Consider the following 27,733-nt stretch of genomic DNA (forward strand, 5'->3'; position numbering starts at 1 on the left):
GAGAGGGGCGGGGCCACGGCCCGGGGGCGGGGCCCGGAGGGGCGGGGCCCCGGGGGCGGGAGCGGGTGTTTGTGTTGGAAAAAATCAAACTGCGCCACGGGGTGGAGCGGCCCCCCCAACCCCTGTCTGGGAGACGGTGTGGGGGGGCCGCTCGACCCCCGAGAGGGCTTGCGCATCCTGAACCTCTGGGATCCCCAGAACCAGGTAACGGGGAGCCCCAGGGGGTTCTGGTAGAAGGGAAACCATCTCCGTGGAAGGGGGTGCGGGACGTCAGGATCTCTGGAGGGGTCGGGCCAGGGGTGGGCATTTGAGTCTTGGGGAAAGCAATGGCAAAGTGGGGGCGCAGGACGTGCAGGCCCCCCAGAAAGGAGCAGGGCAAAGGGAGCGGGGAAACTGCGGTCCTGGCTCCAGAGGTCGAGAGGCCCTGAAAAACTCCCGGTCCCCGCTGGGATGGGGCCTTCGCCGGGGCGGGGCCGGCCGGTCCTGCGGAACGCGGCCGAGACAGGTCGCGGAGGGGCCGGCGCGGAGGCGCGGCCGGGCGCAGCAGCCCCCAGCCCTGGGGCCATTCGAGGGCCCCGTCAGTGCCCACCGCCGGGGACACGTGCCTGCCTGCAGCCGCCACCGTCCCGCCGGCCGCGTTCGCCCCCGCCCCCGGGCCGTTCCCGCGCTTCCGGCTGCGGCTCCCTAGCCCTGGAAGGGCTCGGGCCCAGGTCTCCACGAGATGGCTGAGGGGCGCGCGCCTGCAGGAGAGGTGCGCCGAGGCTCTGCCCGGACTCCCTGCCATCTGTCCCGCACCCACCCCGGCTCGCGCCCCAGGAAGTCGTAAGCGTAAGGGCGACGGGCGGGAGCTGGGGACAGGGCTGCAGGCTCAGCCGATGCTTTTCCGGCCTGGAATGGGGTGGTGAAGGGGCGTGCCGGCCTGCGGTGGGAAACTGGGGGGCTGAGAGGGCCGGAGACGAGAACCCCGAGAGCTGGGGTGCGGCAGAAAGGGCCTCAGTGGTGGTCGCGAGCGAGGCGGGACTCGAGCTGATCTCCGCGGCTTGCCGGGCTTGTTTGCTCGGTTGCCAGAGTAACGGGCCGCCGCCGGCTTCCCAAACTCCCCTCTGCCGCCCAATCCGCGGCGGCGGACGTGGCTACGTCGGGGCCCTGGTGGCCAATGGCGGACCGTCCTCCCGGAGAGCCTGCCGGGGGAGGGGGGGGGGGAGGCGGCGGCTCCCCGGGATCTGCACGTGCACTCCCACACGCAGCGCTCCCGCGGCTCCCCCTTCCACCGCACGCGCCCAGACTGTCCCTTGCGCCTGCGCGGCGAGACTGCGTGCGTGTGTGTGTGTGTGTGTGTGTGTGTGCGCGCGCGCGCGCGTCTTCCCCTCCCTTTCCTCCCCCGCCACCTCGCCTCGGGTTTAAGTCTGTGTTTGCAAACTGGTCCAGCGTCGCCTTTCTCGAGCCCCGAGGGCCCGGGCGTCCGGGTGGGTGTGCGCTCTCGAGCCGGGCGTGGACGTGGGCCTTGCTCGGGGAGGCCGGCCCGGGCCCCCCGCCGCCGCCCCTCGCTGGCGCCCCAAGCTCCCAGGTGGGCTGGGCGGAGCTGTGGCTTCCGGCGCCCCAGGCTCGGCCGCGGCTTTCCCGAGCTCTCGACTGGGGAGCGGGTAGCAGCGCCCCTTCCCGGGCTTCACCCGCCCAGGCCCGGCTGCGGCCAGTGGCCCCGGCAGGACCCCGTGAGAAGCGCCTGGTGGCCCAGGTGACTTTCTTGGCCAGAGGATCGTCAGAACCAATTTTTTTTTTTTTCTTGTAAATTCCTGGTTTCTGGTATGCAAACCAACGCTCTCCCGTCCTTTCCCTGACATTTCCTCCTAGCTCGCTCCGGCCTTCTTTGCACCTCCCCTGGCTCCTCTCGTGCTGGCTGTCCCCGGCTCCACTCGTCCTCTGCTTCTCCAGAGGGTTATATAACTCTTCCTCTCGGCGTGTCCTGATTTCAACTCCACAGACTCCGCCCTGGAACAGCGCGGGAGGGGCGGGAGAGTGGGGGACCCAGACAGATTCCGACTGGCGGCCAGCTGGGGCACAGGGGATCCCGCAGATAGCAGGCTGAGTCCCGCGGGACTCGGTGCCCCGACCTAGTCTCCCGCCCCCAACCAGAGAGCAAGCCCAGAAGAAAGAAGGCGCAGTATCTCCGAGGGGCGTGTCGGGACAGTCAGAAATGTGGGTTGGGAGGTCAAGGCTGGAGGCTGAGGGGAGGAGGCTGGCGAATGACCCGATTCCCTAGGATTAAGTCCTGTTGGGGCTACTAGAGATAAAGGCAGGACACCTGGGTTTCCTTTTCGTCTCCTTCTTGGGTTCCCAGAGTTCGTGGAGTAACCCTCTGGAAACTCGGCCAGCCAGGGCCTTCTTCGCAGTGGTAGGAGTCAAAGGTCTGTGTTAGAGGTGGCCTGGGATGATGTCACCAGTGCACGTGCCCCGGGACGGTTGCCAGGCAATGCGATCTCCTCCCCCTTTCCATTCCCTCCCACCTCTGCCCGGAGTTCCGCTCCACTCCCGTGCCGTCTCTTTCCCCTTTCCTTTCCCTTGGCTTTAGCATCCTGCAGGTGGGAAACCCTGGCCTGGAGTTTAGTGAGGGGGAGGGGCGCGGGTGTGGTGTGGCCTGAAAGACTTTGCCCCTTTGCTGGGTTGAGAGGATTCTGGGTCATTTTTTTTTTTTTTTCTTTTCCTAGCTTGCCATAGACAAACTCCCTCTCCAGTCTCCTGCGCTCCCCGAACCCCCACGCGCGCCCTTGGAAGAGTCTCCTCGAGTCTTTACTTTCCCACCTGCTGCATGGCCCAGTGTCGCGTCGCCCTTTCCCATCTTGAGTTGAAACGGGTGTAGGTGCCAGACAGCTGCCCGAGAGCTGTGCGTGGGCATACGCACCAGTTCTTTCCCGCAGCCCCCTGCACCTCCTCTCCCCGAACTGGGGGAACGGTGTTATGCTGGAAAGTCGGGGTGTCCTACCTGTGAGGGTAGGTGGATGAGCGTCTGGCATTCCCCGCTTCTGAGAGAGGAATTCCAGATAGCTATGGCTGCCCTTCTCTGCTAAGTATTGGAGTTGGCGAAGGTATTAGAACGTCTCCTTTCTTATGGCTTAGAACCTGGACTGCTCAAACCTGCTGCTAAGTGGGACCCGGAAAGGTCACAACCTCTCAGAGCCTCCGTCCGTATCTGGGCCATGTAAATATCAATACCTACCTTCCCGCTGAGGGAAGGGGCTACTGAGATAATTTAGGCGAAGCACTTAGCCCAGTGGTTGGCGTAAAATTAATACTGAATGAGTGTCAAGAAACACATATTATTAAACGGTGTTAGTTATTATAGTGGGTGGACCTGTTCTAAAGTAGCCATCGCTAGGGCTGGGTAGAGTGGAGAGTTTTCCTAACTGGTGTGTGTGTGGGGGGGTGTTGTGTAGGGCTGTCAGGGACTACTTTGCGTACCTTATTTGATGTGGGCTTTCGTCTGATTTGTATTGCTTTCTTTGGGTTTATTTTTCCCCCTCCTTTGGCTGCTAAAATAATTATGTTGTGGCTTGCGATTTTTAAGCGATGCTCTGGTTCCCACCCCACGTTGCTCTCCGGTGCCTTTCATTTTGCAAAGGGACTCCACAGTTTCCCTAGCGGGGACATGGCTGGGCTAAAGGGGTGTGTAAAAGGTTGGGGTGGATGGGTGGAGAGAGACTAGTGGGGGGAGGCTGGGGGAGCGGGTAGTTAAAGGAAGAGACCGGAAGGGAGGAGGAGGGAGCCTGCTGGTGGGGAGGGAGGGGAGGAGGTGGAGGAGGAGGAGGAGGACGACGAGGAGGAGGAGGAGGAGGAGGGAGGGAGGGGGTTGGGGAGAGCCTGCTACAGTTCTTTGTTTGACTCCGGGACTCAGGGACGGGGAGGAGGAGGGAGGGAGGCAGAGGCTGCAAGCGCCGGGGCAGGCCCAGGAGGCAGAGGAGGGACCGTCTCCCCCGCCCCCCCAGCCCCCGCTCCCCCCCCTGCTGCTTCCCCCCTCCCTACCCGGACTCTGGGGGCACCGCCGGGGGACAGACACCCAGCAGGTAACCCTGGCCTGGCTCTCCCTCCCCCTGTCTTCTTTCCTTCCACACCCTCTCCGGCAACCCCTTTCTGTCTCCCCGATTACCCTGGCCTTGCCTTTCCCCCTAGCCCTCCTTGTTCCATTTCCCCGAGTTGGGCTTGTCGCCTGCTGGCTCCGCCACCCTCCGTCTCGTGCAGCTCCCTTCCCCCCACCCGACAGTGTGTTCCCCTGTTCTGCCCGAGGCACCTTTTGGGGTTCTGTCTCACTGTTTCTCAGGCTGGCTTCTTCCAACCTGTCTCCTGGGGCCCTGAGGGAGGAGGGAGTCCTTACCCTTTAATGGCTCCCCCAGCCTCCCTTGCCTCATTCTCCTCGTAGTAGTCTCTAGGGAGAGAGAAAACCGGAATTTGGGGTCCCCTATGGAAAGGCAGGGGGTCTCTGTGTGCTGCTGGAGACGGGCTGTGAGTGTGTGAGTGTGTGTGTGTGTGTGTGTGTGTCTGTGTGTGTGGAGGGGGTGGGGTTGTTAGCGACCAGGCTGCCTTTCTGATGTCCCTTTAAATGGCCCTTACATTTCTGGGGCCTGGGGGGGTGGGGGTGGGTGGGGTGGGGAAGTGGCAAGCCGCCTGCTTGGGGGGCAGGGCCCTGGGTTTGTCCACACCGTCAGGGGTGGTAATGATTTAAAGGGACAGCTATGGTGTGACCACTGCCACCCTGTGCTGGCAGGAGGGGGAGCTGGCAGGCCGTGTCTTACGGAGGCTGGCTGGTGAGCAGGGAGGGCATTTGAGGCTGTCTGGTCCTGGGCCTGCAGGGCTTCGGTACAGCTACCGTGCCTGGAAAAGGTGCACGAAGGGTTGACAGCCCGCCCCAAGGGTGCTGCGTCTGGGCTCTCTCCAGAACCCTGTATTTGAGACCTTTGACTTCACGACCAAGAATCTGAGTCTGAACTACAGAATCTGTTGGCCCAGGTGGGGGACAGTGGCCGATCTGCAGGCCAGCAGGGTGACCTGGGCACTTTGGAGCTGGCCTTTCAGCTTCCCCTTTTGTTTGGTTCTTTGCACAAGAAGGCCCCAGCCCCTCCTCCTCATGCTCATGCCCCCACCCCCACCCCAGCTGTTGGACAGATGAATTACAGCCTCCTGCTTGGGGCCAAGGCTGGTAAGGGATTAAAGTTCTGAGGTTGGTCCTTTAAATGGCTGGTGGCCCTGCCCCACTCTGCACACACCCTTTCGACCCCCTTGGCTGCCTCTCACTCCTTTTGGTCTGGCCTGAGGGCCCCCTTCTCCCCACTAAGCTAGATTGACCCTTTCTAGCATGCCCCACCTCCACAAATGCTGTCAACTTCTGGATTAAGCATTTTAGTCTTGAATTTGCCCTGTCCTGAAGGGTTCCAGCCTCCAGCATTTTTCGCCAGCTGAAGGTCCTTGCCGATCTGGTTTTCTCAGCCTGCAGCTGACCACTGCCCCTTTAGGGCCTTGCTTAGGTCAGAAATAACACCTCCCTGGGGGGCAGTGTCATCAGCAGCTACAAAAGCTTGCAGCACATTGCATCATGGAGGCCGGAGGCCAGAGGCCTAAGTCTCTGGGGCAGGGGGAAAGATGGGGGCTGGAAGGCCAGGAAATGGAGAGGCCAGGCAGAGAACCCAAGTGTCTGGGTCCTGGGGCCAGGAGGATGGAAAAGATAGTTCCCCAGGTGTGAGTGTGAGCCGAGGGCTGACTGAACGTCCGTCCCTGTGGCAACACCTGGTTCTTGGCCCTAAACTTGTATTACAGACCCAGCTCTTTGTATCTAAGGATTGAGAGGGAAGGGGTGGCCCCGTCACCTCCTTGGGCCACACAGAGGAAGGAGGTGATGGGGAAACAGGATATGGCCTTGGAGGGAGCCTGCTGCCGGGCTACTTCCCGGCTCAGGCCCAGAGTCACTGTTCTTGAGGAAGGCTCCACCCTGTTGGGCCCGTTCATCTGGTCTGGCCACGTGTGCCGATTGCCAGGACCTGCTGACACCTGCCTGAGGGAACTTGAAGGGTCAAAGTCCAAAGGGTGGGGTGGACTATCTGGTGTCTTGTTAGGGTGGGGAGGAACTCCGGATCTGGAGGAAGCAGAACTGAATGAAGGTCTCAAGGGTCCACATGCCCTGGGGTCAGAACCAAGGCTGGCCTGGTCATAGATGTTCCCTCTAACTGGGCCTACACAGCGGCCAGTGAATCTCAGTCTAGCCCAGAGAGGGGTCTCAGGTTGGTACTGAAGTGTCACAGGCTTCCTCCTCACCACCTGAACCAGGCTGCCTCCTGAGAAGGTTGGAGGATGGCTTTTTTCCAGGTTGCCATGGAAACTTGATTCTCCAATCCCATCTGACCTCTAGAGCCAGGCTTCTCCTCAATGGGGGGGGGGCAAGGAACTCGGGGAACTCCTCCATCCTGGGAGACCCCCACTTCTGACTGATGTTTTATTTTCTTCTAGGTTCCCCCAGGCACCATGCCAGCCCCATAGTACTACCCACCCCATGAGTTGTGCTGTACCCCCTGCTGGGGCACTTGTTCCGATGAGACAGAGCTCTTCAGACCTCATCTGGTAAGCGCAGCTTCTGGGTTGTCACTTCCCCCAAGTCCGACTCTTCCCCGCGTGTCTGAGAAGTCTCGGCTGTGATTTGGTTCATGCCCACTCAGAATGGTCCGGTCCAATTCTCAACCCCTCCCCCAACACTCAGTGCTTGAATGGTTCAGCCCTCTGGGTTTCCGCGCCCCTCTATCTCCCGTGAATGGTTCACCCCTGTACTTGAGCAGACCTGGAACCCTCCTAACACATTACTGCAACTTGTGTGCTGGCTGAAGAGAGCTGGGGTTTGTTGTGAGATACTCCAGGAATTTCTTGTGAAGGGGCAGGCTTTCTTCCCCCCCGCCGGAGGGAATGGCCATGCTTATAAAGGGTGTTTCGGAATTGATCTCTGCCGCCAGCTTGTCTAGGCCAAGCTGGCCATCATCGCATCCCACCTCTGTGGTCCTGTGGCCCATTCTAACTCTCCTGCTTTCCTCAGCCCTTCTGCCTCTGCCAGGTTTCTTCCTGAGACCCTGCTTCATCTCTTTCCTCCCTGGTAGGAAGCAGTTTCCCTGAAGCTGGAAAGTTACGTTCTCTGATTCTTCATTGCTGTTCCCTATTACTCATGAGTTCTCCAGTTGGACTGTTGTTTTTTTCCCCTTTCTGTCCTGTTCCGTAGGATGGTTTGCACATTGGGGTGCCTTTGTAGACTTGTGCCGAATGAATGTTTTAACTAGATGTAGTGCTTCCCTGCCAAGAAACCTACGGCTTCTGAGCTCTGTGACAGGGCTTCCTACCCACACCTTCTCTCAAAGATAGAAGACATTTGGGAGAGTAACAGAGGAAGGCTGGTCTCAGAGGGAGCCTGCAAGGATAAAACTGAGGGAAAACAGGTCAGAAGCAGTGTGGAAAATATACCTCTGGCAAGAAGCCCGGCTTGTCCCCTCGAATGCAGAATGATCTCGGTTGCTTTATCTAGCCTTCCCCAGCCTCAGTTTCCTCATTTGCAGCATAGGGCAATCAAGTACCTTCTATGCCAGATTTGGGAGAAGAGTTAAAAGATGCACGTGAAAGGTTTAACATAGTGCCTACCATTTAATAAATGCCAGTAGTTTCCACGGTGCTTGCTGCAGGAGAATTAAGTGAGGACGCCGAGAAATGGGACTGAACTGATTTAAGGCAGACACAGCCCCAAAAGCCTACTAAACGGAAGGGTCACTGACCCAGTAAGTCAGGATTCAGGGCAGTTAGAAGCCCTCGGGCCTGCCTCCGGTGGTTCCTTGGCTGTTTGAGATCGTGATTCCCACAGTGATGCAGAGGAGACCCAGACAAAAGACTGAGGCAGCAGCCAGCCTGACACACAGACAGACAGCATCGTGGAGTCATGTAGACAGGGATAATGACAGGAACGCGCCAGACGCGGGCTCAGAGACGATGAGCAGATAGGCAGGTGCACACAGACACGGAGACCCACACACAGCCGACCCTGTTCAACCGACTGGCGAACACGGCGCCCAGTCAGAGGCAGACACAACGCCCGCAGTGACACATAGCGGGCCAGCGCGCCCGGGCCAGGACTGTCACTTCTCGGTGGGGGCGGGGAGGGGGCGGCGGCGGCGGCGGGGGAAGGCTGGGGAAGGGAATCCCGGGCGGGCGGCTTGCCCGGGTGGCTGAGTCACCGCGGAGCCTCAGCCCGCAGCCCTCCCTCTCCGTCCGGCTCTCCCAGGTGAGAGGCCAGCCGGTAGCCCCCCGGCCGCCGCCATGCCGAAAGAAGACCGCGAGGGATCGGGACCCGCGGGGCTCGGCCCTGCCTCCGCCCCACCTCCCAGCCGGTGCGTGCCGGCCTGGGGCTCAACGTGTGCTTGGGGGGGGGGGGGGCGCCGGCGCGCGGGGTCTGGCGTCCGCTCGCGGGTCGCGGGCCCCGCGGTCCGGGAGCTGCGCCGAGGGGCTCGCGGCCCCGAGCCCGGAGAGAGTTAAGTGGGGGTGATTGATGGGGCCCGTCTCCCCTGGGACCACAGGGGGAGGGGGCCGGTTAAAGTCCGGGAGTCCAGATCCCGGATGCAGGAGGCGGAGCGTGGCTCTGCCGGGAGTGCCCGGATGGAGGGGGCGTGGCCTCGCCGCCAGTGGAGTTAACCCTTTGTGGGCGCCGGCGTTGGGGGCCGCGGGTCGGGCTGGGGGAGGCCGGCCTGTCAGCCGCAGGAGAGTGTCGGCCGTCCGGCCGGGCCCGGGGCGTGCGCGCCTGCCCGCCGTCCGTCCTGGAGGAGAGCGCGCGCGCCTGTCTTTGTGCTTGCCCGCGGTTGTCCCCTCCCCCTGGCTAGTAGGAGCCCTGGGAGTCGGGGAGGGCCATTCCTGCCTCCGAGCGAGAGTGGAGGTGAGAGTGGACGGCGAGCCGGCGGCGGCGGACAGGTGTGAGCGCGGCGGCGCGGGCGGCCGCGGGGAAATTCCGCGGGACCGGCCGGGGTGAGCTGTGTGGGCTGAGGAGTTGTGTCTGCCTCTGACTGTGTCTGTGTGAGCCGAGGGGGCGGGGGCTGACTCAGTGGGAACGGGGGGGGGGGGGTTTCGGAGTGACTCACTCTCCCCCACCCGAGCCTGGTCCAGACCCTGAGAGAGGCTTTGTCTGCGGGGCGGATGGGCGGTCGGGCGCCCGCGTCCCCACCGGGGACCCGGGGCCGCGGTGGCTGGCGAGGTTAGGCTTCGGGTACAGGAAGTTTTGTTCTGGAGCGCTTTGTAGTCGGCCGTGTCGGCGTGGGCGGCTGTGGAGAGAGGCTGGGGATCGGGAGGGCTGCAAGGACGGAACTCGCCCGTTCAGGGAAAGCTGAGTCAGTTCCCCGTGGGAAAGCAGAAGTGGCAGAGGGGAAGTGTCATCATCGAAGGGGAAGTGCATTTCCTGGCAACGAGCAGCGCCCTGGGCACCGCTTCCCCAGCGGGGACCTGCCCCTCTGACGTCCGGCGCCCCAGCCGCCGTTTGTCCGCGCCTGGCCCCGCTGCCCCCGCAGGGCCCGGCCGGGGCAGCCCGTTGGGGCTGCACCTGACCGCAGTCCAGGGTCGTACGCGTCCTGGGGTTGGTAACTGACGGGCTGCAGCGTCCCGAGTTCCGCCCGGGGCCCCGCGTGAAGCGAGCGGTCCCTGGGGCGCAGGCTCCCCCGGGCACCTTCCGCGCGCAGTTGACCTTGCCCCGGCGGGAGGGCAGGCCGCTGCGGCCCGAGCCCTCCCGCCCCTGCGGGCCGGGTGGAAATTTCCCCGCGCGGACCGGCCGGCCGGGGCGAACTTTCCAGCCGCCCCCGGCCCCGCGCCGCGCTCCCCCGGCTTCCTGCCCGGCGCCTGCTCCAGCTGGAGCGCTGGCCCCGCCCCCGCGGCTTTGTACTCGCCTCTCGCCGCTCGCTCTTTGTACTCTAGACTCGCAATGGGCCGAGCCCGGGAGCGGAGTCGGCTCCCTACCTGCGGGGACCCGGGGTAGGCGCAGGGCAGCGGCTTCTGCGCTCGGACAGGCCAGCAGGGACAGCTGGGGCTGAAGGGGACGTGCCGAGGAAGGGGAGCGCCGCGCCCGCCGCGGGCCGAGCCAGCCTCGACGGGAAGGGGCGGGGGGGGGGGGTGTGCAGGAGGAAGTGAAACGGGCTCTGGGTTCTTTAAGGGAGTAGGCGGCGAGAGTGGGACAGGGGTGATGTCACTGCCTGGCGGGCCCCGCCCTCCCCGCCCTCCCGAAGGACCCCCCCTTACACACACCGCTTCCGCTGCGCAAGTGGCCACGTCACGGGCAACCCCCGAAATCCCCCCTCCCTTGGGGGGGCGGGGGCCACGTGGGCCGTGGGGAACCGCGTGGCCCCGGCAGGGAAAGGGCACAGAGGATACGGGAGCCACGCGAGAGGGGCCGCTCCACGGCGCTCGGCTTTTCCGAGGTCGGAGGGCTGGGGGCAGCGGCCAGGGGGCCGGCGCGGAGGGCTCGGAGCCTGGGCCGCTGGAGGCCCCGCAGGCGCTGGTATGAGGCTGGGGACTTGACCGTGGTCGAGGACTGGGTCAGGCTCTGGAGGTGGAGCCCTGACAGGCGCGGGCGGGCCTGGGCGCTGGGTCGGCGTGCCGGGGTGGCGGGGGCAGAGCCAGGCAGAGCCGGCGGCCGCCGTGGAGGGAAGGCACGTGGCCCCGCGGCGGTCCGAGGGGTTTGGCCGCCCGTCCCTGCGGCGGGTCGGCAGGGGTCCGCTGCCAGCTGGCGGCTCTGCGAGCTCGCCCTCGGGGCGCCTCGCGGCTGATCTGCCCACCGTCCCTGGCGTGGTCTCAGCCAGCGTGCGCTTACTGCGCGGCGGGCCGCCGGTTTCCGATCGGAGGTGTGGACCCCAGGTGGGAACCTTGGGGTCACGTCGGGGTCACCCTAGGGCGAGCCTGTCTGACCAGCCCTGCCGCCCCTCCTCCGAGGCCGCCGAGTGCCCGGCTAACCTCGCCGCTATTGGTTCCTGCCAGGCTGTTACCGAGGCGGAGACAAGGGTGATGGTTGGCTGTCTGTGGAGAGAGGCGTCTTGTGATTGGCTGGGTCTCTGAAGCTCTTGAAACTGAGAGGACGCTCCCACGGAGGCTGGGTAGGCGCCGCGCGGTAGGTCGCCCTAGTGGCTGCGGATTGGAAGCCTGGCCCACGGGGCGGCTGGGTCGTCCCGGCGCTGGCTCCCCGCTGCTTGTCCCCTGTTCCCGCTAACTCCACTCGCGGGGCCGGCCGTCTAGGGGCTGCCTCTGCCGGGGTCTGCCCGGCTCCTTGCCCTCCTGCCTCCTGCGCTGACAGTTCGGACCGGCCTGCGGGTCCCGGTTGTGTTGGCGAGCTCAGTGTACTCTTGTCTCGGTAGAACTGGTTGCAGAAGGCCAGAGGCTGCTGCCTGGGAACAGTGAGCACTCTTGTTAAGAGCGGTTGGAGCTGGACCTCGTGCCAGAGAGCTGGGGCAGGGGCCGTGCCCCATCTCCAGGGCTCCTGGGGCCACTGCTGACCTGGTAAGGGGCAGAGTGGAGCCGCTGTCGGTGAACGTTCTCCTGGACGTTTCGTTTCCCTGTTAGAGCACGATGTCCTGTCCCCGACAGGCTGGATGCATCGGGCAGTGAGCCCTCCAGGGGCCCGCGCTGCACGGGAAGCCTTTGCCCTCGGGGGCGTGAGCTGCGCCGGGGCTTGGAGCTCCTGCCCACCCCATCCTCCTCCTCGAAGCTCATGGCTGCCCGGAGGCAGGTGAGAAGCTGGGCCGTTAGCACTATCTCATGCGCCTCTCTGCCAGTCTTCTCTGTCCATGTCTGTCACTCTCCTCGAGTTTCTGTGGTTTTGGGCCCAGGTCCCAGCCTCCTCTGCTCCTACTCGCTCAGACCCCTCCTCTCTAGGGAACAAGCTTGCTTCTTTCTCTTTCCAGGTGCTCTGCCAGCCTTGGGCAGCCCCCACTCCCTGCTCCCTTACCCCCTTCTCATGGCAGTAGCTCCGGGCACCCAAATAAACCCTACTATGCTCCTGGGTAAGTGGGGTTCAGAAGTTCTAGGATTAGAGGGAAACTGGGGCCTTCGAATGTGCCTCAAGCTTGCTCACGCCTCCTGCCTCTCTTCAGGACGCCCGCCCCAAGACCTCTCCACGGGAAGCTGGAGTCTCTGCACGGCTGCGTGCAGGCCCTGCTCCGGGAGCCAGCCCAGCCAGGGTTATGGGAACAGCTTGGACAGCTGTATGAGTCAGAGCACGACAGCGAGGAGGCCATATGCTGCTACCACAGGGCCCTTCGATACGGAGGAAGCTTCGCCGAGCTGGGGCCCCGAATTGGCCGATTACAGCAGGTGGGATGAGGCAGGACAGGGGGCTGAGGGCGAGCCCCTCTAGCTCAGTGTCTCCAATTTTTCTTATTCTGCCCTATGACCCTCCCAGGCCCAGCTCTGGAACTTTCATGCTGGTTCCTGTCAGCACCGAGCCAAGGTCCTCCCCCCGCTGGAGCAAGTGTGGAATTTGCTGCACCTTGAGGTAAGGCTGGGGCCAAGTGGATTAGGGAAGAGAGGGTATGGCAGGCTGGCACCCAGGCCACAGTGGCTCTCTTCCTTTTCAGCACAAACGGAACTACGGGGCAAAGCGAGGGGGTCCTCCGGTGAAGAGATCTGCCGAGCCCCCAGTGGTGCAGCCCATGCCCCCCGTGGCACTCGCAGGCCCCTCGGGGGAGGAGGGCCTCAGCCCCGGAGGCAAGCGGAGGAGAGGCTGCAGCTCTGAACAGGTGTGGCTCTAGGTGGGTGAGCAGGCGAGAGGATGCATGCCTGGGGCCAGGAGGTGGTCTTCACACTCTCTTCTCTTTCAGGCTGGCCTTCCCCCGGGCTTGCCGCTCCCTCCACCACCGCCACCGCCACCGCCACCGCCACCTCCTCCACCACCTCCACCTCCACCACCGCTGCCTGGCCTGGCTATTAGCCCCCCATTCCAGCTGACTAAGCCAGGGCTATGGAGTACCCTGCATGGAGATGCCTGGGGCCCCGAGCGTAAGGGCTCAGCACCCCCAGAGCGCCAGGTGAGCCCCTCTTTGGTTCCTGCTCCCTTGCCCTCCTGCAGATCCTGTCTTTTCCGTTCTCACTCTGTGACCTCACCTCCCTTCCCTTCCACAGGAGCAGCGGCACTCGCTGCCTCACCCGTATCCGTACCCAGCTCCTGCCTACACCGCTCATCCGCCCAGCCACCGGCTGGTCCCAGCCACACCCCTTGGTCCAGGTCCCCGACCCCCAGGAGCAGAGAGCCATGGCTGCCTGCCTGCCACCCGTCCCCCCGGAAGTGACCTTAGAGAGAGCAGAGTTCAGAGGTCGCGGATGGACTCCAGCGTTTCACCAGCAGCATCTACCGCCTGCGTGCCTTACGCCCCTCCCCGGCCCCCCGGCCTCCCCGGCACCAGCAGCAACAGCAGCAGCAACAGCAGCAGCAGTAACAACACTGGTCTTCGGGGAGTGGAGCCGAGCCCAGGCCTTGTGCGTTCCGACCTTGGGCTGAAGGTGGGTGAGGTGTCTGGGGGGGCCACTGAGGCAAACGCCCTGACCTATCCATTCTCCACTCGCAGCCTGGCGCTGACCATTACCAAAATCCCGCGCTGGAGATTTCCCCTCACCAGGCCCGCCTGGGGCCCTCGGCACACAGCGGTCGGAAACCATTTTTGACGGCCCCTGCTGCCACTCCCCACTTACCCCTCCCACCTGGGACCCCGCCATCCCCTCCACCGCCCTGCCCTCGCCTCCTGCGCCCTCCACCACCCCCCGCTTGGATGAAGGGCTCCGCGTGCCGCTCAGCCCGAGAGGATGGAGAGATTTTAGGGGAGCTCTTCCTGGGCGCCGAAGGGCCTCCCCGCCCGCCTCCCCCACCCCTCCCCAACCCCCGCTTTCCTGTGGGCACTCAGGATTCGCACACCCCTCCCACGCCCCCAGCCACCAGCAGCAGCAGCAGCCACACCAGTAGTCCTGGGCCTGTGCCCTTCCCACCACCGCCCTACCTGGCCAGAAGTGTAGACCCCCTTCCCAGGCCGTCCAGCCCGCCACTGAGCTCCCAGGACCCGCCTCTTCCGCCACTGACTCTCGCCCCTCCCGCCTCCGGCCACCAAAATACCTCAGGAAGCTTCAGGCGCTCGGAGAGCCCCCGGCCCAGGGTCTCCTTCCCAAAGACCCCCGAGGTGGGGCAGGGGCCGCCCCCAGGCTCTCTGAGTAAAGCCCCCCAGCCTGTGCCAACTGGGGTTGGAGAGCTGCCTGCCCGAGGCCCGAGGCTCTTTGATTTCCCACCAACTCCCCTGGAGGACCAGTTTGAAGAGCCAGCTGAGTTCAAGATCCTGCCCGACGGGCTGGCTAACATCATGAAGATGCTGGACGAGTCCATCCGGAAGGAGGAGGAACAGCAGCAACAGGAGGCAGCCGCGGCCCCCCCGCCCCCCCTCAAAGAGCCCTTTGCGCCTCTGCAGCCTCCGTTTCCCAGTGACACGGCCCCAGCCGCCACCACGGCCGCCGCCGCCGCCACGATCCAAGACGAGGAGAAGAAGCCACCCGGAGCCCTTCCACCACCGCCGCCTCTAGCCAAGTTCCCGCCACCTCCCCAGCCACAGCCCCCACCGCCTCCACCAGCCAGCCCAGCCAGCCTGCTCAAGTCACTGGCCTCTGTCCTCGAGGGCCAGAAGTACTGTTACCGGGGGACTGGAGCGGCGGCGGCCAGCAGGCCCGGGGCCCTGCCCGCCACTCAGTATTCCTCCAGTCCTGCGTCAGGTGCTACCGCCCCGCCGCCCACGGCAGCGGCCCCCAGCGCCCAGGGCTCCCCCAAGCCCTCTGTCCCCTCGTCATCTCAGTTCTCTACCTCAGGCGGGCCCTGGGCCCGGGAGCGCAGGGCGGGCGAAGAGCCGGCCCCGGGCCCCGCGCCCCCTGCCCCGCTGCCCCCGCCGCTGCCGCTGCCCCCTGCTCGCTCGGAGTCTGAGGTGCTAGAAGAGATCAGTCGGGCCTGTGAGACCCTGGTGGAGCGGGTGGGCCGGAGCGCCGTCCACCCGGCGGACCCGGCAGACCCGGCCGAGCCCGCGGACAGCGGCACCGAGCCGCCCCCGCCGCCGGCGCAGCCCAAGGAGGAGAGCGGCGGGGCGCCGGCGGGCCCGGGCAAGCGGCGGCAGAAGGAGCACCGGCGGCACCGCCGGGCCTGCCGGGACAGCGTGGGCCGGAGACCCCGCGAGGGGAGGGCCAGGGCCAAGGCCAAGGCCCCCAAAGAGAAGAGCCGGCGGGTGCTGGGCAACCTGGACCTGCAGAGCGGAGAGATCCAGGGCCGGGAGAAGGCCCGGCCCGACCCAGGCGGCGCCGCCAAAGTCAAGCCTCCCGCCGCCCCCGCGCCCGCCCCGGCGCCTGCGCCCGCGGCCCAGCCCCCCGCCCCCTCGGGCCCCGGGCCCGGGAAGAAGGCCCGCGAGGACGCCCCGGGGCCCCCGGGTGTGAGCCGCGCCGACATGCTGAAGCTGCGGTCGCTGAGCGAGGGGCCCCCGAAGGAGCTGAAGATCAGGCTCATCAAGGTGGAGAGCGGCGACAAGGAGACCTTCATCGCCTCCGAGGTGGAGCAGCGGCGCCTGCGCATGGCCGACCTCACCATCAGCCACTGCGCCGCCGACGTCATGCGGGCCAGCAAGTGAGCGCGGGGCCGCTCGGGGGGGGGGGGCGCTCGCCCGGGACCCCGGCTTCTGACCGGATCCTCGCTCTGCTCACAGGAACGCCAAGGTGAAAGGGAAATTTCGAGAGTCCTACCTTTCCCCCGCCCAGTCCGTGAAGCCGAAAATCAACACGGAGGAGAAGCTGCCCCGGGAAAAGCTCAACCCCCCCACGCCCAGCATCTATGTATGTATGCATGCGGCCTGCCCCGGGAGGGCCGGGCCGGGCCGAGGCTCTGACCCGCCGCCCTCTGGTCGCCTCAGCTGGAGAGCAAGCGGGACGCCTTCTCGCCAGTGCTGCTGCAGTTCTGCACGGATCCCCGGAACCCCATCACCGTCATCCGGGGCCTGGCGGGCTCGCTCCGCCTCAGTGAGTATGCCGAAGGCTCGGGGACCCTCGAGCCCCCTCCGCCCCTAGACCGCAGCCGTGCCCCGAGACCGCCCCTCTCTGTCCCTGCCCCCCCCCCCCCCCGCAGTGCACACCTGAGAAGGTGGAGCTCAGGAGTGGCCAGCGCCGCCTCCGACGTTCCTAGTGATTGAGAGTGTGAGCATGCGCGGTCCGCACGCCGTTGACCCCAGCGCGGGTCTCTGGCTCTGTAGTCAGCACCAGGACAGCCAGGGGTACACAGAGAAACCCCGTCTCGACAAAAACAAAGTAGAACAAACAAAAAGGAATGAAAAGAATCTATTATAGACGACTTCTGATCCCGGGTTTGGTTTTTCAATCCCGTGTGTATGTGTGTGCGCGTGCGCGACCGAAATTTCAAAGCGTCAAACTAGAGGAAACTATAGAAACGTAAAGGCCAGTCGTGTGTCCTTCATGGATCCTTTCCTCCCAGAGAGTGACGGAGGCATTCCAAGGTTGACTACATCTTTCACTTGATTGCCTGCCGTGCGTTCATGTGCACGTCCGCGAGTTCTAGTAGCGAGACGAGGCGTGAAGTGGGTGGAGGAGGAGGCTGGGAGGACCCAGAGAGCCAGCCTCGCCAGCTTCCTGGGGCTGCGGTTCTTGCCCGTTCCTCGGCGCCGAGTTCCGCCCAACCGGAGCCCACCTCCTCCGAGGGCTGGCCAGGGCGGGAAGGGGCTTCCGTCCTGACGGGCGTCCTGTTTGGCGCTCCCTGCAGACTTGGGCCTTTTCTCCACCAAGACGCTGGTGGAGGCGAGCGGGGAGCACGCGGTGGAGGTGCGCACGCAGGTGCAGCAGCCCTCCGACGAGAACTGGGACCTGACGGGGACGCGGCAGATCTGGCCCTGCGAGAGCTCCCGCTCGCACACCACCATCGCCAAGTATGCGCAGTACCAGGCGTCCTCCTTCCAGGAGTCGCTGCAGGTGAGGCCCGAGCCGGGCGGGGCCGGGCGGGGCCGGGCGGGGCCGGGCGGGGCCGGGCGGGGCCGGGGGTGCGGGTCTGGCCGCCGGCTGACCCTGACCTGCGTGCCCGGCTGCCCAAGCAGGAGGAGAAGGAGAGCGAGGACGAGGAGTCGGAGGAGCCAGACAGCACCACGGGCACCCCCCCCAGGTAGAGCCCCGTCCGGTCCCGCCCCGCCCGCGCCGCGGCTCCCCTGCGGCGCCGCCACCCACCTGTGTGTGCCTCTGCCCTGTAGCAGTGCACCGGACCCCAAGAACCATCACATCATCAAGTTTGGCACGAACATCGACCTGTCGGATGCCAAGAGGTGGGTGAGGCCGGTGAGGCTGGGATGGCGTCTGCTAAGGGCCGCCCTGGGCGCCGCTCGCCTCACCCCGCCCTCCCCGTGTGCGCACAGGTGGAAGCCCCAGCTCCAGGAGCTGCTGAAGCTGCCCGCCTTCATGCGGGTGACGTCCACCGGCAACATGCTCAGCCACGTGGGCCACACCATCCTGGGCATGAACACCGTGCAGCTGTACATGAAGGTGCCCGGCAGCCGGACGCCAGGTGCGCGGGCGGTGCGCGGGCGGTGCGCGGGCGGTGCGCGCTCTGGTGCTGGCGCAGGAGGGCCAGGGCCGCCTGTCCAGGCCGGTGCCGACGTCCGTGACGTGCCGTCTCCCCCTGCAGGCCACCAGGAGAACAACAACTTCTGCTCCGTCAACATCAACATCGGTCCCGGGGACTGCGAGTGGTTCGCGGTGCACGAGCACTACTGGGAGACCATCAGCGCCTTCTGCGACCGGTGCGCGCGCCCCCCCGCTGGCCTCCCCGCCGCCTCGGGTCCGCGGCGCTCCCCGCTGACCCTGTGGCTGCCCGCCCCGCAGGCACGGTGTGGACTACCTGACCGGTTCCTGGTGGCCCATCTTGGATGACCTCTACGCGTCCAATATCCCCGTGTACCGCTTCGTGCAGCGCCCCGGGGACCTCGTGTGGATCAACGCGGGGACCGTGCACTGGGTGCAGGCTACCGGCTGGTGCAACAATATCGCCTGGAACGTGGGGCCCCTCACCGGTGAGGGCTGGCGGCGAGGGGGCCGGGGGGGGCGGGGGGCCCCTTACCGGTGAGGGCTGGCGACGAGGGGAGCGGGGGGCCCCTCACCGGTGAGGGCTGGCGCCGGGGGCGGCGAGGGGTGCGGGGGAGCTTCCCGGGGGGCAGCGAGGGGTACTGGGGAGCCCTCGGGGTGCATCCCCAGGTCGGGTGGGGGGAGCAGGGCTCCGGGCCGCCTGGGAGCCCTCCGTGACCGCCTGCGGCCCGCAGCCTATCAGTACCAGCTGGCCCTGGAGCGATATGAGTGGAACGAGGTGAAGAGCGTCAAGTCGATCGTGCCCATGATTCACGTGTCCTGGAACGTGGCCCGGACGGTCAAAATCAGCGACCCCGACCTGTTCAAGATGATCAAGTGAGGCCCCTGTTGGCTTAGCAGCCCCGCCCCGCCCGATGGCCCCCTGCCTGGTCCTTGCAGACCCCCTCATCTCCAGCCGTCCGCGCTGGCGACGCCGACAAAGTCCCTGTTCTCTCTCGGCCTTCGTTTCCTGTGGTCCAAACACACCCAAAACCCTGAAATGTCAAGACGGGAAATGCAACCCAGAAATGAAAGGGGGGGGCGGCCTGGGGGAGTCCGGGGCTAGGGTCCTGGGGCCCTGCGCCCTCCAGCCTCGGTCGGCCTTCGGCCCTTCCGCAGGTTCTGCCTCCTGCAGTCCATGAAGCACTGCCAGGTGCAGCGGGAGAGCCTGGTGCGGGCCGGGAAGAAGATCGCTTACCAGGGCCGCGTCAAGGACGAGCCTGCCTACTACTGCAACGAGTGCGACGTGGGTAGCCCTGCCCCCCCCCCCGCGGGCGGCCCCCCCCCCGGACGCCGTGCCCCCCCCCCCCGCCCCGCCAGGTGGAGGTGTTCAACATCCTGTTCGTGACCAGCGAGAACGGCAGCCGGAACACGTACCTGGTGCACTGCGAGGGCTGCGCGCGCAGGCGCAGCGCGGGGCTGCAGGGCGTGGTGGTGCTGGAGCAGTACCGCACGGAGGAGCTGGCGCAGGCCTACGACGCCTTCACGCTGGTGAGCGCGGGCTCGGGGGGGCGGGGGGGCGCGGCGGCCCCCGCCCAGCCCCGCTGACCCCGCTGCTCTCGCCCCGCAGGCCCCCGCCAGCACGTCGCGATGAGGCCGGACGCCCCGCTCGCCCGCCCACGCAGGCCGCGGCGGGGCCACCAGCACACGCCTGGGCTGGACCTAGGTCCCGCCTTGGGCCGGGAAAGGGGGTTGGGTCCAGCCCTTCCACCCTATTGGCAGCTCCCCTCACTTAATTTATTAAGAAAAAGAATTTTTTTAACAAATACGAGGAAAAAAAAGGAAAAAAAAAGGGAGCCGGGGAGGGGCCGGCGGCCCTGCCCCGCGCCCCCCTCACCGACTTTGGCCTTTCTAGCAGCAGACACAAGGACCAGGCTCCGGCGGCGGCGGGGCTCATACGGGTTCCCTCAAGCCTGCCCGCCGCGCCCGCCGCCCGGCGCAGAGCTCGCCCGCGGCTCGTGTACATAGACGTTCGGCAGCCGAGGTTTTTAATGAGATTCTCTATGGGCTTCACCCTCCCCAGGACCTTTTTTTACTTCCAACGCTAGCTGTGATCCCTGTATATGTCTGTTTATTCACTTGGTTATGATTTGTATTTTTGTTCCTCTTGTTTTTGATTTTTAATTTATAACAGTCCCACTCACCTCTATTTATTCATTTTTTTGGGGAAACCCGACCTCCCGCCCCCCCCAAGCCATCCCTCCTGCCTCTTTGGGAGGCCCGTCCCGGGCTCTCCCTGTGCCCCAGTATGTGTCCGGGCGTGGCCGGCGTCTCCGCCCGCTCGCGGCTCCCGCCGGCTCTCATGGTGCTCTAACCCGCTCCCCTCCCCTACGTCCTGCACTTTCTCGGACCAGTACCCCACTCCCGACCCCACCCCCAACCCCGCCTGAGGGTGAGCGACTCCTGTACTGTAGGGGAAGTGGGAACTGAAATGGTATTTTGTAAAAAAATAAATAAATAAAATAAAAAATTTAAAAGTTTTAAAGAAAGAACTATGAGGAAAAGAAACCCTGCCCTCCCCAGCCTCGGCCAATTAAAAACCATTGGACACCTCCACCCCCACCCCACTCTTTTTAGAGGCGAGAAACAGCCCTGGGCAGGGCCTCACTGGGGCAGGGACACCCTGGGCTGAGCTTCTCTGGGGCTTTATTTTCATTTTCTTGGTTCGTTTTGTCCCGCTGGGGCTGCGGAGGGGTGGGGGGTTACAGCCCCGCCCCTCGCACTGCACTGTCTCTCTGCCCCAGGGGCAGAGGGGTCTTCCCAACCCCTCCCTATTTTCGGTGATTTTTGTGTGAGAATATTAATATTAAAAATAAAAGCAGGAAAAAAAAAAAGGCCGTTGTGTTTTGATGGTGGCTGTGGAGGCTATCAGTTGACGGTCGGGACGGTGATGGAGGGCCGCGCAGCCCCCGAACCCCTCCCGGAAGGCGCCTGTGGAATGTCCAGAGCCAGGCCTGCTCCTTGGGATGAGGATGCCTGATCCCAGAGCTGCATTCCAGGATAAGGTAGTGGGGGGTGGGGAGAGGCTGCCCCGGGGGAGGGGCAGGAAGGAGGGCTATAAGGGCTGCAGCCTTTGGGGCGGGAACCAGCCAGGCCATGGCGGAGGTGCCCGGAGCCCAGCGCTCGGTTCTCGCGGGCGGCCCAGAGCCCCGGGATCCCCTGGATTGCTGGGCCTGCGCAGTGCTGGTAACGGCCCAGAATCTGCTGGTGGCCGTCTTCAACCTCCTCCTGCTGGCGCTGGTGCTGGGGACCATCTTGCTACCCGCTGTCACCATGTTAGGCTTCGGCTTTCTCTGCCACTCCCAGGTAAGCGTGTGCCCCAAGGGGTGGGGTGGGGGCTGTTTCCCCCCTGGGCAGGATGCGGCCCGGCGGGCCAGCCTGACGCCTGTTACCCGCACAGTTCCTGCACTCCCAGGCGCCCCCTTGCACGGCGCATCTGCGGGACCCAGGCTTCACCGCCCTGCTGGTCATTGGATTCCTGCTGCTGGTGCCGCTGCTGGTGCTGGCCCTGGCGACCTACCGCCGCCTCTGCCTGCGCCTTCGCCTGGCCGACTGCCTTGTGCCCTACAGCCGGGCCCTGTACCGGCGCCGGCACATCCCACAGCCGAAGCAAATCCCGGCCTCACCAGGGTCCCGGGCTGTTCCCACACCTGGGAAGGTCTGGGTCTGAGGCGCGTGGAGTCAAGCATCCTGTCGCCTGAGGACTTACAGGAAGCCCGGGGCTGTTCTGCCCAGCCCTGCTCCTCACCACTGCCTGAGTCAGGTCCCAGCATTTCTTCGGTGGAACAGCAGCACCTGTGGACCCAGGTGAAAATCCTCATGCCCCAGAAAACCCATCCACATTTGAATCCTGACCGTTTGGGCCGGACCCTCACATCTCCCCTCCTCTAACGTGAACAGTTGAGCTGGACTTCATGCCTTCCTTTGCTGGTGCAGCTCCTCTGATATTTACGGGACTGAGGGGCAGGACTAGAGAAGACACCATCACAACTTATAAAACGAATGTGCTCTCTAAATTCAGCGGTGGCACATACACAGTGGCCCCGGCCCAGGGCTCGGGAGGAGGACGCGTGGGCAAAGCAGAGCTTCTTTAAATAAAGCATCCTGCTTTCCCTTATCTCTTCAGTCCCTTCTTCCTGGTCGGACCCCGGAGCTCTGACCCTGACCCCGAAGTCACTTCCCTATTAATAATCGCGGAGGGGGCCTTGCGTTGACTGCCTACCCAGCTCCCCTTGGGGACCGGAGCCCGTTCTCTGACCCCGGCTTAAAGGAACTAAGCGTTGCCAGGCCGGGGTGGGAAACAATGGGTCTTCCGGAGCAGGATGACACCCCCTCCCGTTCCAGTCTGAAGCAGCGGCGTGGGAGGGAAGGTGAGGGGCCCACCCTCGGGGCTGTTGCCTTAGGCGCCTAACTTGAGGGAGGCTTTGGCACTCTTAAATGGAGGGGTCGGGCTGAGGGAGCGCCTGGACTCAGACGAGCCTGCTCGAAGGATGGAGCGTGCTCTCCCTAGCTTACGTCGGAGCTCACAGACACCAGCCGCTTTGGTCACAGGGTTTAATGGTCTCAGAGAGAAGTGCGATCGTGGTCAGAGGTACGGGGTCCCCGCCAGGCTCTCCCTTTGGACCTCAATAGAAACGATGTGGTGGCCTGGCACCATGGCCAGACCCAGCACACGGGGCTCTCCCGCAGAAAATGAATCTAGAAAAAAAAAAAAAAAAAGGTCAGAGTATCAGAACGGCCTGCGAGCATCGATCTCGCCCCGGAAAATAGGGGCGCAGTAAGGCCTGCAAGAGGAAACGCCCCGCGGTGAGCTCCCGCCGCATTCCCGAGGAGGTGTGTACTCCCTGGGCACTGACCAGACGGCTTGAGGAACTCCTGTGCGGAGCCCAGGATGACGTTACAGTCGCGATCGGTGCACAGGAAGCAGCCGACTAGTGTCCTTCCATCTGTCATACGAATGCGCATGGTCTTGTTGAGCAGCGCCTCTAGCTGCTGCCGGGCACGCGCGGCCGGCGAGTCCTCCTGCTCCCCGTCGGAGTCCTGCCAGGGCAGCACACACACACATGCAGACGCGCAGTCGCGGCTGCACGCCCGCAGAACCACAGCTCCCAGCAGCCCGCTCGGCGGCGCCCGGGGCCCACGGGCTGCCGGGAACTGTAGTTCCCTTCCCGTCCTCTCCGCCGACTCCCCTCCCCGCTCGGTGTCGCCGCCCGACGGCTCCTCCGGAACCCGAGCCCGCGCTAACCCCGGCGCTGGAGCTGCTCTGACGCCGACTGCAGCAGCCATTCTCCTCTCGTAGCAGCATGGTCGGCCCAGCTCCGGCCATTGGGCCTTAAACTTCCCGAGAGCGTGTAGAGTCGGGTCGCCAGATCTCGCGAGTGCTCCCAAGCGCTTCCCTTTCGTGAGATCACGCCTCCGCGTCCCCGGGTCTGCCTCCAGAGATCTCGCGAGATTTTCTTTCAGCCCGAGTTCAGCGACGCCTACTGGGCTGTTAAGACAATATCGCGAGACCTTTGCCTGCGCTCTCTTAGGCACCTTTTGGAACCGCCTGAAATTTGGTACTTTAAAAACCCTCTGTTCTGGTCTCCTCAGCGTCATTTGCCGTCACCCTAGCAAACCCATGTAGCCTAGACTCCGCGATGGAACGGACTGTCTTCGCTTTCTCTCAGAATGAACTGGACAACGCTAGGCTCCAGGCCGGAACCAGGCATATGCTTCCGGGGAACACGTGCAGCCCAAGCCCCGCCCTGCTTACGCAGGTTTAACCTCCGCGTACAGTGGCCGGGAAAGGACAATGGTTTCCATGTCAGCGACAAACGCACTCCAGGGAGCTCTCGGACCCGGTCTTTGCAGGATTGCTGAGGAGCAAGGAAGTAGCCAAGGGAGCCAGTGCTCCTAACCGAACCGGAGCCATGACGCGCCGAGGCCTAGTAGCGGGGCCAGACTTTGACTATTTTCAGCGTCGTTATTTCACACCGGCAGAAGTAGCGGAACACAACCAGCCCGACGACCTTTGGGTATCTTACCTGGGACATGTGTACAATCTAACTCCGCTTGCACAGGAGTTCAAAGGTGAGGGACACATGTCCAGGAAGGGCTGGGGAGCTGGTCCTGGCACCTAGGTGGCTGGCCTCTGACGGCCGCTGTTCCTTTTTAGGGGACCTACTGATGAAACCCATCCTTGAGGTCGCTGGCCAGGACATTAGTCACTGGTTTGATCCACAGACCAGAGATGTACGTTCCGTTGGAATGTGGGGTTGGTGGAAGCGGCTCCAGAGAGCGGGAAAGGGTGGCGGGGAACAGTAAGAACCCGAAATAGTGATTACACCTCTCCTTCCTCGAAACAAGATCCGCAAGCACATAGACCCACTGACCGGCTGCTTGAGGTACCGCACCCCGCGGGGCCGCTTCGTGCACATCCCGCCGCCTCTGCCCCGCTCAGACTGGGCCAATGACTTCGGGATGCCCTGGTGGAAGGGGACGCTTTATAACGTGGGGCGGCTGTCCGCCAAGACCCGGAACATCCGCATTATTAACACCCTCACGTCGCAGGAGCACACTCTGCAGGTGAGGGCTGGCGCCGGTGGACAGGCTAGAGGCAAGCAGAAAGCACTTCTGGGGGCGGCGGTGTTTTCTTCCCTCCCCCTGACAGGACAGAGGAAAGCAGACGACCCAGGTTCCCACAGAGGGAATTCTAGAAGTGTTTACATTACAGCTACCACAGTCTTCATCATAGTCTAGGCCAGCATCCTATGACGGTGGTTACCTGCCGTTGCAGACAGCAGCTGGACTCAGTCTACTCCACTGCAAGTGAGGGGCACCAGCTTTCACTCATAGAAGTGGTGGCTCTGGTGTCTATATTGTGCACTGGAGCGTCAGCTTTACTTCTCTGGGGCTGTGGGGTGCCTGAGGGGCGCTGTCTGCTAATGGAGGCACTCTCGTTCTAGCTCAGTGGCTCCTTGGGACTGCTTCACTTCTGGTGTTCTTCCCAGTTTCCAGTTAGAGCAAATCCTAAAGGATCGTGGCTTAAGAGCCCCCCCTCCTAGCGCTCAGGAGTGTGTCTGTGTGTTCCATGCAGAATTCTAGAGGTCGACACTTCCGTGTTCTTTAGGTGGGGGCTCTGGAGTCAATGTGGGAAATCCTGCACCGCTATCTCCCCTATAACGCACACGCTGCCAGCTACACGTGGAAATACGATGGTAAGAACCTGAACATGGATCGCAATCTGGAAGATAACGGGATCCGGGATGAAGAAGAGGAGTTTGACTATCTCAATATGGATGCCACACATCACATACCTGCGATACTGCTCTACTTCAATGATGACCTCACGGAGCTATAGGCAAGGAGATGCACGTGTAGACTGAGACATCTGCGTCTGCCTCTTTCTATGCCCCGAGGAAAACAGGTGTGGTCTGTGGGGCCTGGACCCACACCTCTGTTCCCCTCTGGGAACTGGCCTGTGGTTCTTGTGGCTTTCTGAAATGGAAGGGCCTTACCCCTGGCTCCTTTATGATTTGCTCAAAGAATAGTAGAGGGGTCCTGGAGAGAATTAACCCCTGGAAATGGCAGGAAGACGCCTAGAGCCTTTCCGTTGAGAGTGTTAGCACGTAGATTAGGCAGGGCTCGTCAATAGTGAAGGTTATACAGACAATAAAGGGTGGAAGAACTTTTGGCAGAGGTGAGAGATGAGAGGGGTGATGGGACCTACAAAGACAGGATCTGGAAATTCCTATCAGGGATCACAGCTGGTGGCTGGCTGCTCTACTTTCTGAAGGTGTTTAGAAGTTAGCTCTGGAGACAGTGACTGATTCCCCGTGAGTTGAGGATAGACATCATGCTGGGAGCTCCCTGCTCTTTACACAGATGCCCTCTCAGGTGAATGCCACTCATGCCATCTTACAGCCAATTCCAATGGGAATTTAGAAGGGCTCAGTAGCACAAAAGAACATCTGTTAGCTCCTTCGAGCCACGATGCAAACCCCAGCCTTCCTAACTTTGAAAGTCAGGCTCTTTTCTATCTTCTCCTAATGCTAGCATTTCTGACGGCTACTCTCGAACCATGTGTTTGGAATGTGAGCTTGTCCCAGGCTTGTTGCATGATGGGAAATGGAAGCCTGTCATGCAGTCAACATGTACTGTGTTTGAAAGGAGTTATTTAGCTGAGAACTCTAGAGACAGAGGCAGGGAAGGCTGAATTTCAGCCAAGCACTGGCTGCTGAGGCCGCTTTCTTGTTGACATCATAGCAAGATTCCTGACTGTTGGAGGCAACAAGATAGATATTTACTGAATCCAAGAAAAGCCAGAGTGGAGAAAGGACCTGTAGATCAAGAAGTTGTAGGGAGGAACCCAAAGGGGGCACTTTCTTTTTTCCAGTAGGCTAGGAAGACAGGGTTGCATTTCTAAGATGCTGTCTCTAAAAGAGTTGTTGGGGCCAGAGAGAGGGAGCAAAGGGAGGCAGACAACTCTCCTGGTGACTGGCTAGATTCGGTTCCCTTCCCCATCCCTACTGAAGGGGAGGGAAATTCAGAACTGATAAACTGAGCCAGGCATGATGGCTTTAATCCCTGCACCTGGGAGGCAGAGGCAGGAGTTAGCCTTGAGTTTAAAGCTAACCTGGTCTACAAAGCAAGTTCCAGGACAGCCAGAGCAGTTACACAGAGAAAGTGACTGGCAAGCGTGCTTCCCTGAAGCAGCTAAAATGAATGAAGGCGAATTCCCAGCCGCAGCCTCAGGCTCCTAGGGAGCATGCTCTGCAGGAGACACTGGGTGGCTGCATGGCTCTCTGAGAGGTGACTGGGCAGTGTGGACAGAGGTGGGTCCAAGGCTGTCGCCTCGGTGGTCTGAGTCCACATACTGAGGACTCCACGGAGTCCCTCACGACCCAAGAGTGCCGAGTTGCTTGGATCATTCCATGTTCAGTCAGCTCTGCAGTAACCTTACGTGTTTCCTTACTTGTTCTAAGCCCCAAGCTCTTTGGGAGCCGTGTTCCTCCCATAGCTTCCTCAGCGCATCACTGCTGGGATGTGTCCATCTGCCCGAGCTTGTCTTTCAGGGCATCCCAAATCGTCCTCGTTCCTCCAGGAGAGGGGCCTCACTGTGTAGCCTTGGCTGGCCAGGAACCCAAAGAGATCCACCTGCCCACTTCAGAGCTTCTTGTTAGGGACACATCCCTTTCCCTGCATGCCCGAGCACTCAGCAATCCTGTCTCAAAGTCTTTTTTTAAATATATCTTTTGCTTTTTTTTGTTTGTTTGTTTTAACATTTATTTTACATGAGTGCTCTGTCTGCACGGACACCTCCACGCCAGCAGAGGGCACCAGGTCCCAGTGTAGATGGCTGTGAGCCACCATGTGGCTGGCTGTCGGAAGTTGAACTCAGGACCTTTGGAAGAGCAGACGGTGATCTTAACTGCTGAGCCATCTCTCCAACCCTTTAAAAAATCTTTTAAAATCTGTTCTTTTGTTTATAAAAAATAGTATCTTCATTTGTCTCAAATAGCTAGGAAACTTACAACTTTGATTTCTACTTCTGAACATCTTACTTTCTGCCTCAGATCTTCAGAAGGCTTTTCATGCTTTTGCAGTAAAGCCCTGAATTTAAGAAGCCTTGCAGAAATCAGGCCTTGCGGCTGCCATCCCTGCCAGTGCTTGTCCCTTTCCTGCACCTCGTTCAGTCTCTTGCCTCAGTTAACACAGAACCTGTACGCACTGTCCTGCGTGCTCATCACCACTGTACAGCTCTGTAGAATGGATGTGGGTGGCTGGCTGCTAGAGTGTGAGCCCCTGAGGGCCGAGGTCTCATTCACTGCTGTAGCCCTCGTTGCTGAGCACATAGCTGCTCCTCAATAAATGTGACTGACTGAACTCCTCGGATATCAAAGAATTTGTCTGTAAGAACCAGTGGGTATGATGTTGTGTCCTGAGGGCAAGGTGGCTGTACGATGGTAGGATGCTGGCCTTGTGCTGGGGTCTCTTCCCACAGGGTGTTTTATTCTCTGCAGAGTATTTGGAGGTAATCTTCCTGTAATTTCCCCCATGACCACCAGGTGGCTCTAATGACAAAAGCGTCACG

The 27,733-nt window shown here is 62.6% G+C and overlaps 4 protein-coding genes across 15 annotated transcripts; 3 read left to right on the forward strand and 1 right to left on the reverse strand.

Annotated features, from left to right (window-relative positions):
* Window positions 1-135: 135 nt before the first annotated feature.
* Kdm6b (lysine demethylase 6B) lies at window positions 136-20,507 on the forward strand. Of its 12 annotated transcripts, XM_055593967.1 has the most exons (25): window positions 4,045-4,058; window positions 4,842-4,998; window positions 6,490-6,600; window positions 11,017-11,146; window positions 11,391-11,532; window positions 11,620-11,761; window positions 11,937-12,035; window positions 12,126-12,345; window positions 12,434-12,526; window positions 12,609-12,770; window positions 12,852-13,058; window positions 13,153-13,506; window positions 13,596-15,670; window positions 15,750-15,876; window positions 15,954-16,059; window positions 16,814-17,019; window positions 17,139-17,206; window positions 17,292-17,363; window positions 17,454-17,602; window positions 17,723-17,837; window positions 17,920-18,107; window positions 18,354-18,495; window positions 18,778-18,904; window positions 18,979-19,149; window positions 19,229-20,507. In XM_055593967.1, exons 6-25 carry the CDS (start codon window positions 11,625-11,627, stop codon window positions 19,250-19,252), a joined length of 4,842 nt encoding a protein of 1,613 aa, XP_055449942.1. In that variant the 5' UTR covers window positions 4,045-4,058; window positions 4,842-4,998; window positions 6,490-6,600; window positions 11,017-11,146; window positions 11,391-11,532; window positions 11,620-11,624; the 3' UTR covers window positions 19,253-20,507. The 12 variants fall into 12 exon arrangements, with proteins under 12 accessions (XP_055449938.1, XP_055449939.1, XP_055449948.1 ...); XM_055593963.1 differs by lacking the exons at window positions 4,045-4,058; window positions 4,842-4,998 and adding an exon at window positions 136-204; XM_055593964.1 differs by lacking the exons at window positions 4,045-4,058; window positions 4,842-4,998 and adding an exon at window positions 136-204 and having other exon boundaries at window positions 11,017-11,132.
* A 127-nt stretch (window positions 20,508-20,634) lies between these two features.
* Window positions 20,635-21,405, forward strand: Tmem88 (transmembrane protein 88). Its single transcript, XM_055593978.1, has 2 exons — window positions 20,635-20,964; window positions 21,059-21,405. The coding sequence occupies exons 1-2, from the start codon at window positions 20,755-20,757 to the stop codon at window positions 21,326-21,328; spliced, it is 480 nt and encodes a 159-aa protein (XP_055449953.1). The 5' UTR covers window positions 20,635-20,754; the 3' UTR covers window positions 21,329-21,405.
* Window positions 21,406-22,198: 793 nt separating this feature from the next.
* Window positions 22,199-23,066, reverse strand: Naa38 (N-alpha-acetyltransferase 38, NatC auxiliary subunit). Its single transcript, XM_055593980.1, has 3 exons — window positions 22,904-23,066; window positions 22,515-22,698; window positions 22,199-22,356 (listed from the first exon to the last, which is right to left on the reverse strand). The coding sequence occupies exons 1-3, from the start codon at window positions 22,982-22,984 to the stop codon at window positions 22,244-22,246; spliced, it is 378 nt and encodes a 125-aa protein (XP_055449955.1). The 5' UTR covers window positions 22,985-23,066; the 3' UTR covers window positions 22,199-22,243.
* Window positions 23,067-23,265: 199 nt separating this feature from the next.
* LOC129666737 (cytochrome b5 domain-containing protein 1) lies at window positions 23,266-27,525 on the forward strand. The gene is made up of 4 exons (XM_055593979.1): window positions 23,266-23,730; window positions 23,816-23,892; window positions 24,007-24,225; window positions 24,770-27,525. Exons 1-4 carry the CDS (start codon window positions 23,571-23,573, stop codon window positions 24,998-25,000), a joined length of 687 nt encoding a protein of 228 aa, XP_055449954.1. The 5' UTR covers window positions 23,266-23,570; the 3' UTR covers window positions 25,001-27,525.
* The last annotated feature ends 208 nt before the right edge of the window (window positions 27,526-27,733 follow it).

The sequence above is a fragment of the Psammomys obesus genome, unplaced genomic scaffold (genome assembly GCF_907164565.1).
Source record: "Psammomys obesus unplaced genomic scaffold, mPsaObe1.curated_primary_1811, whole genome shotgun sequence".
NCBI lineage: Eukaryota > Metazoa > Chordata > Mammalia > Rodentia > Muridae > Psammomys > Psammomys obesus.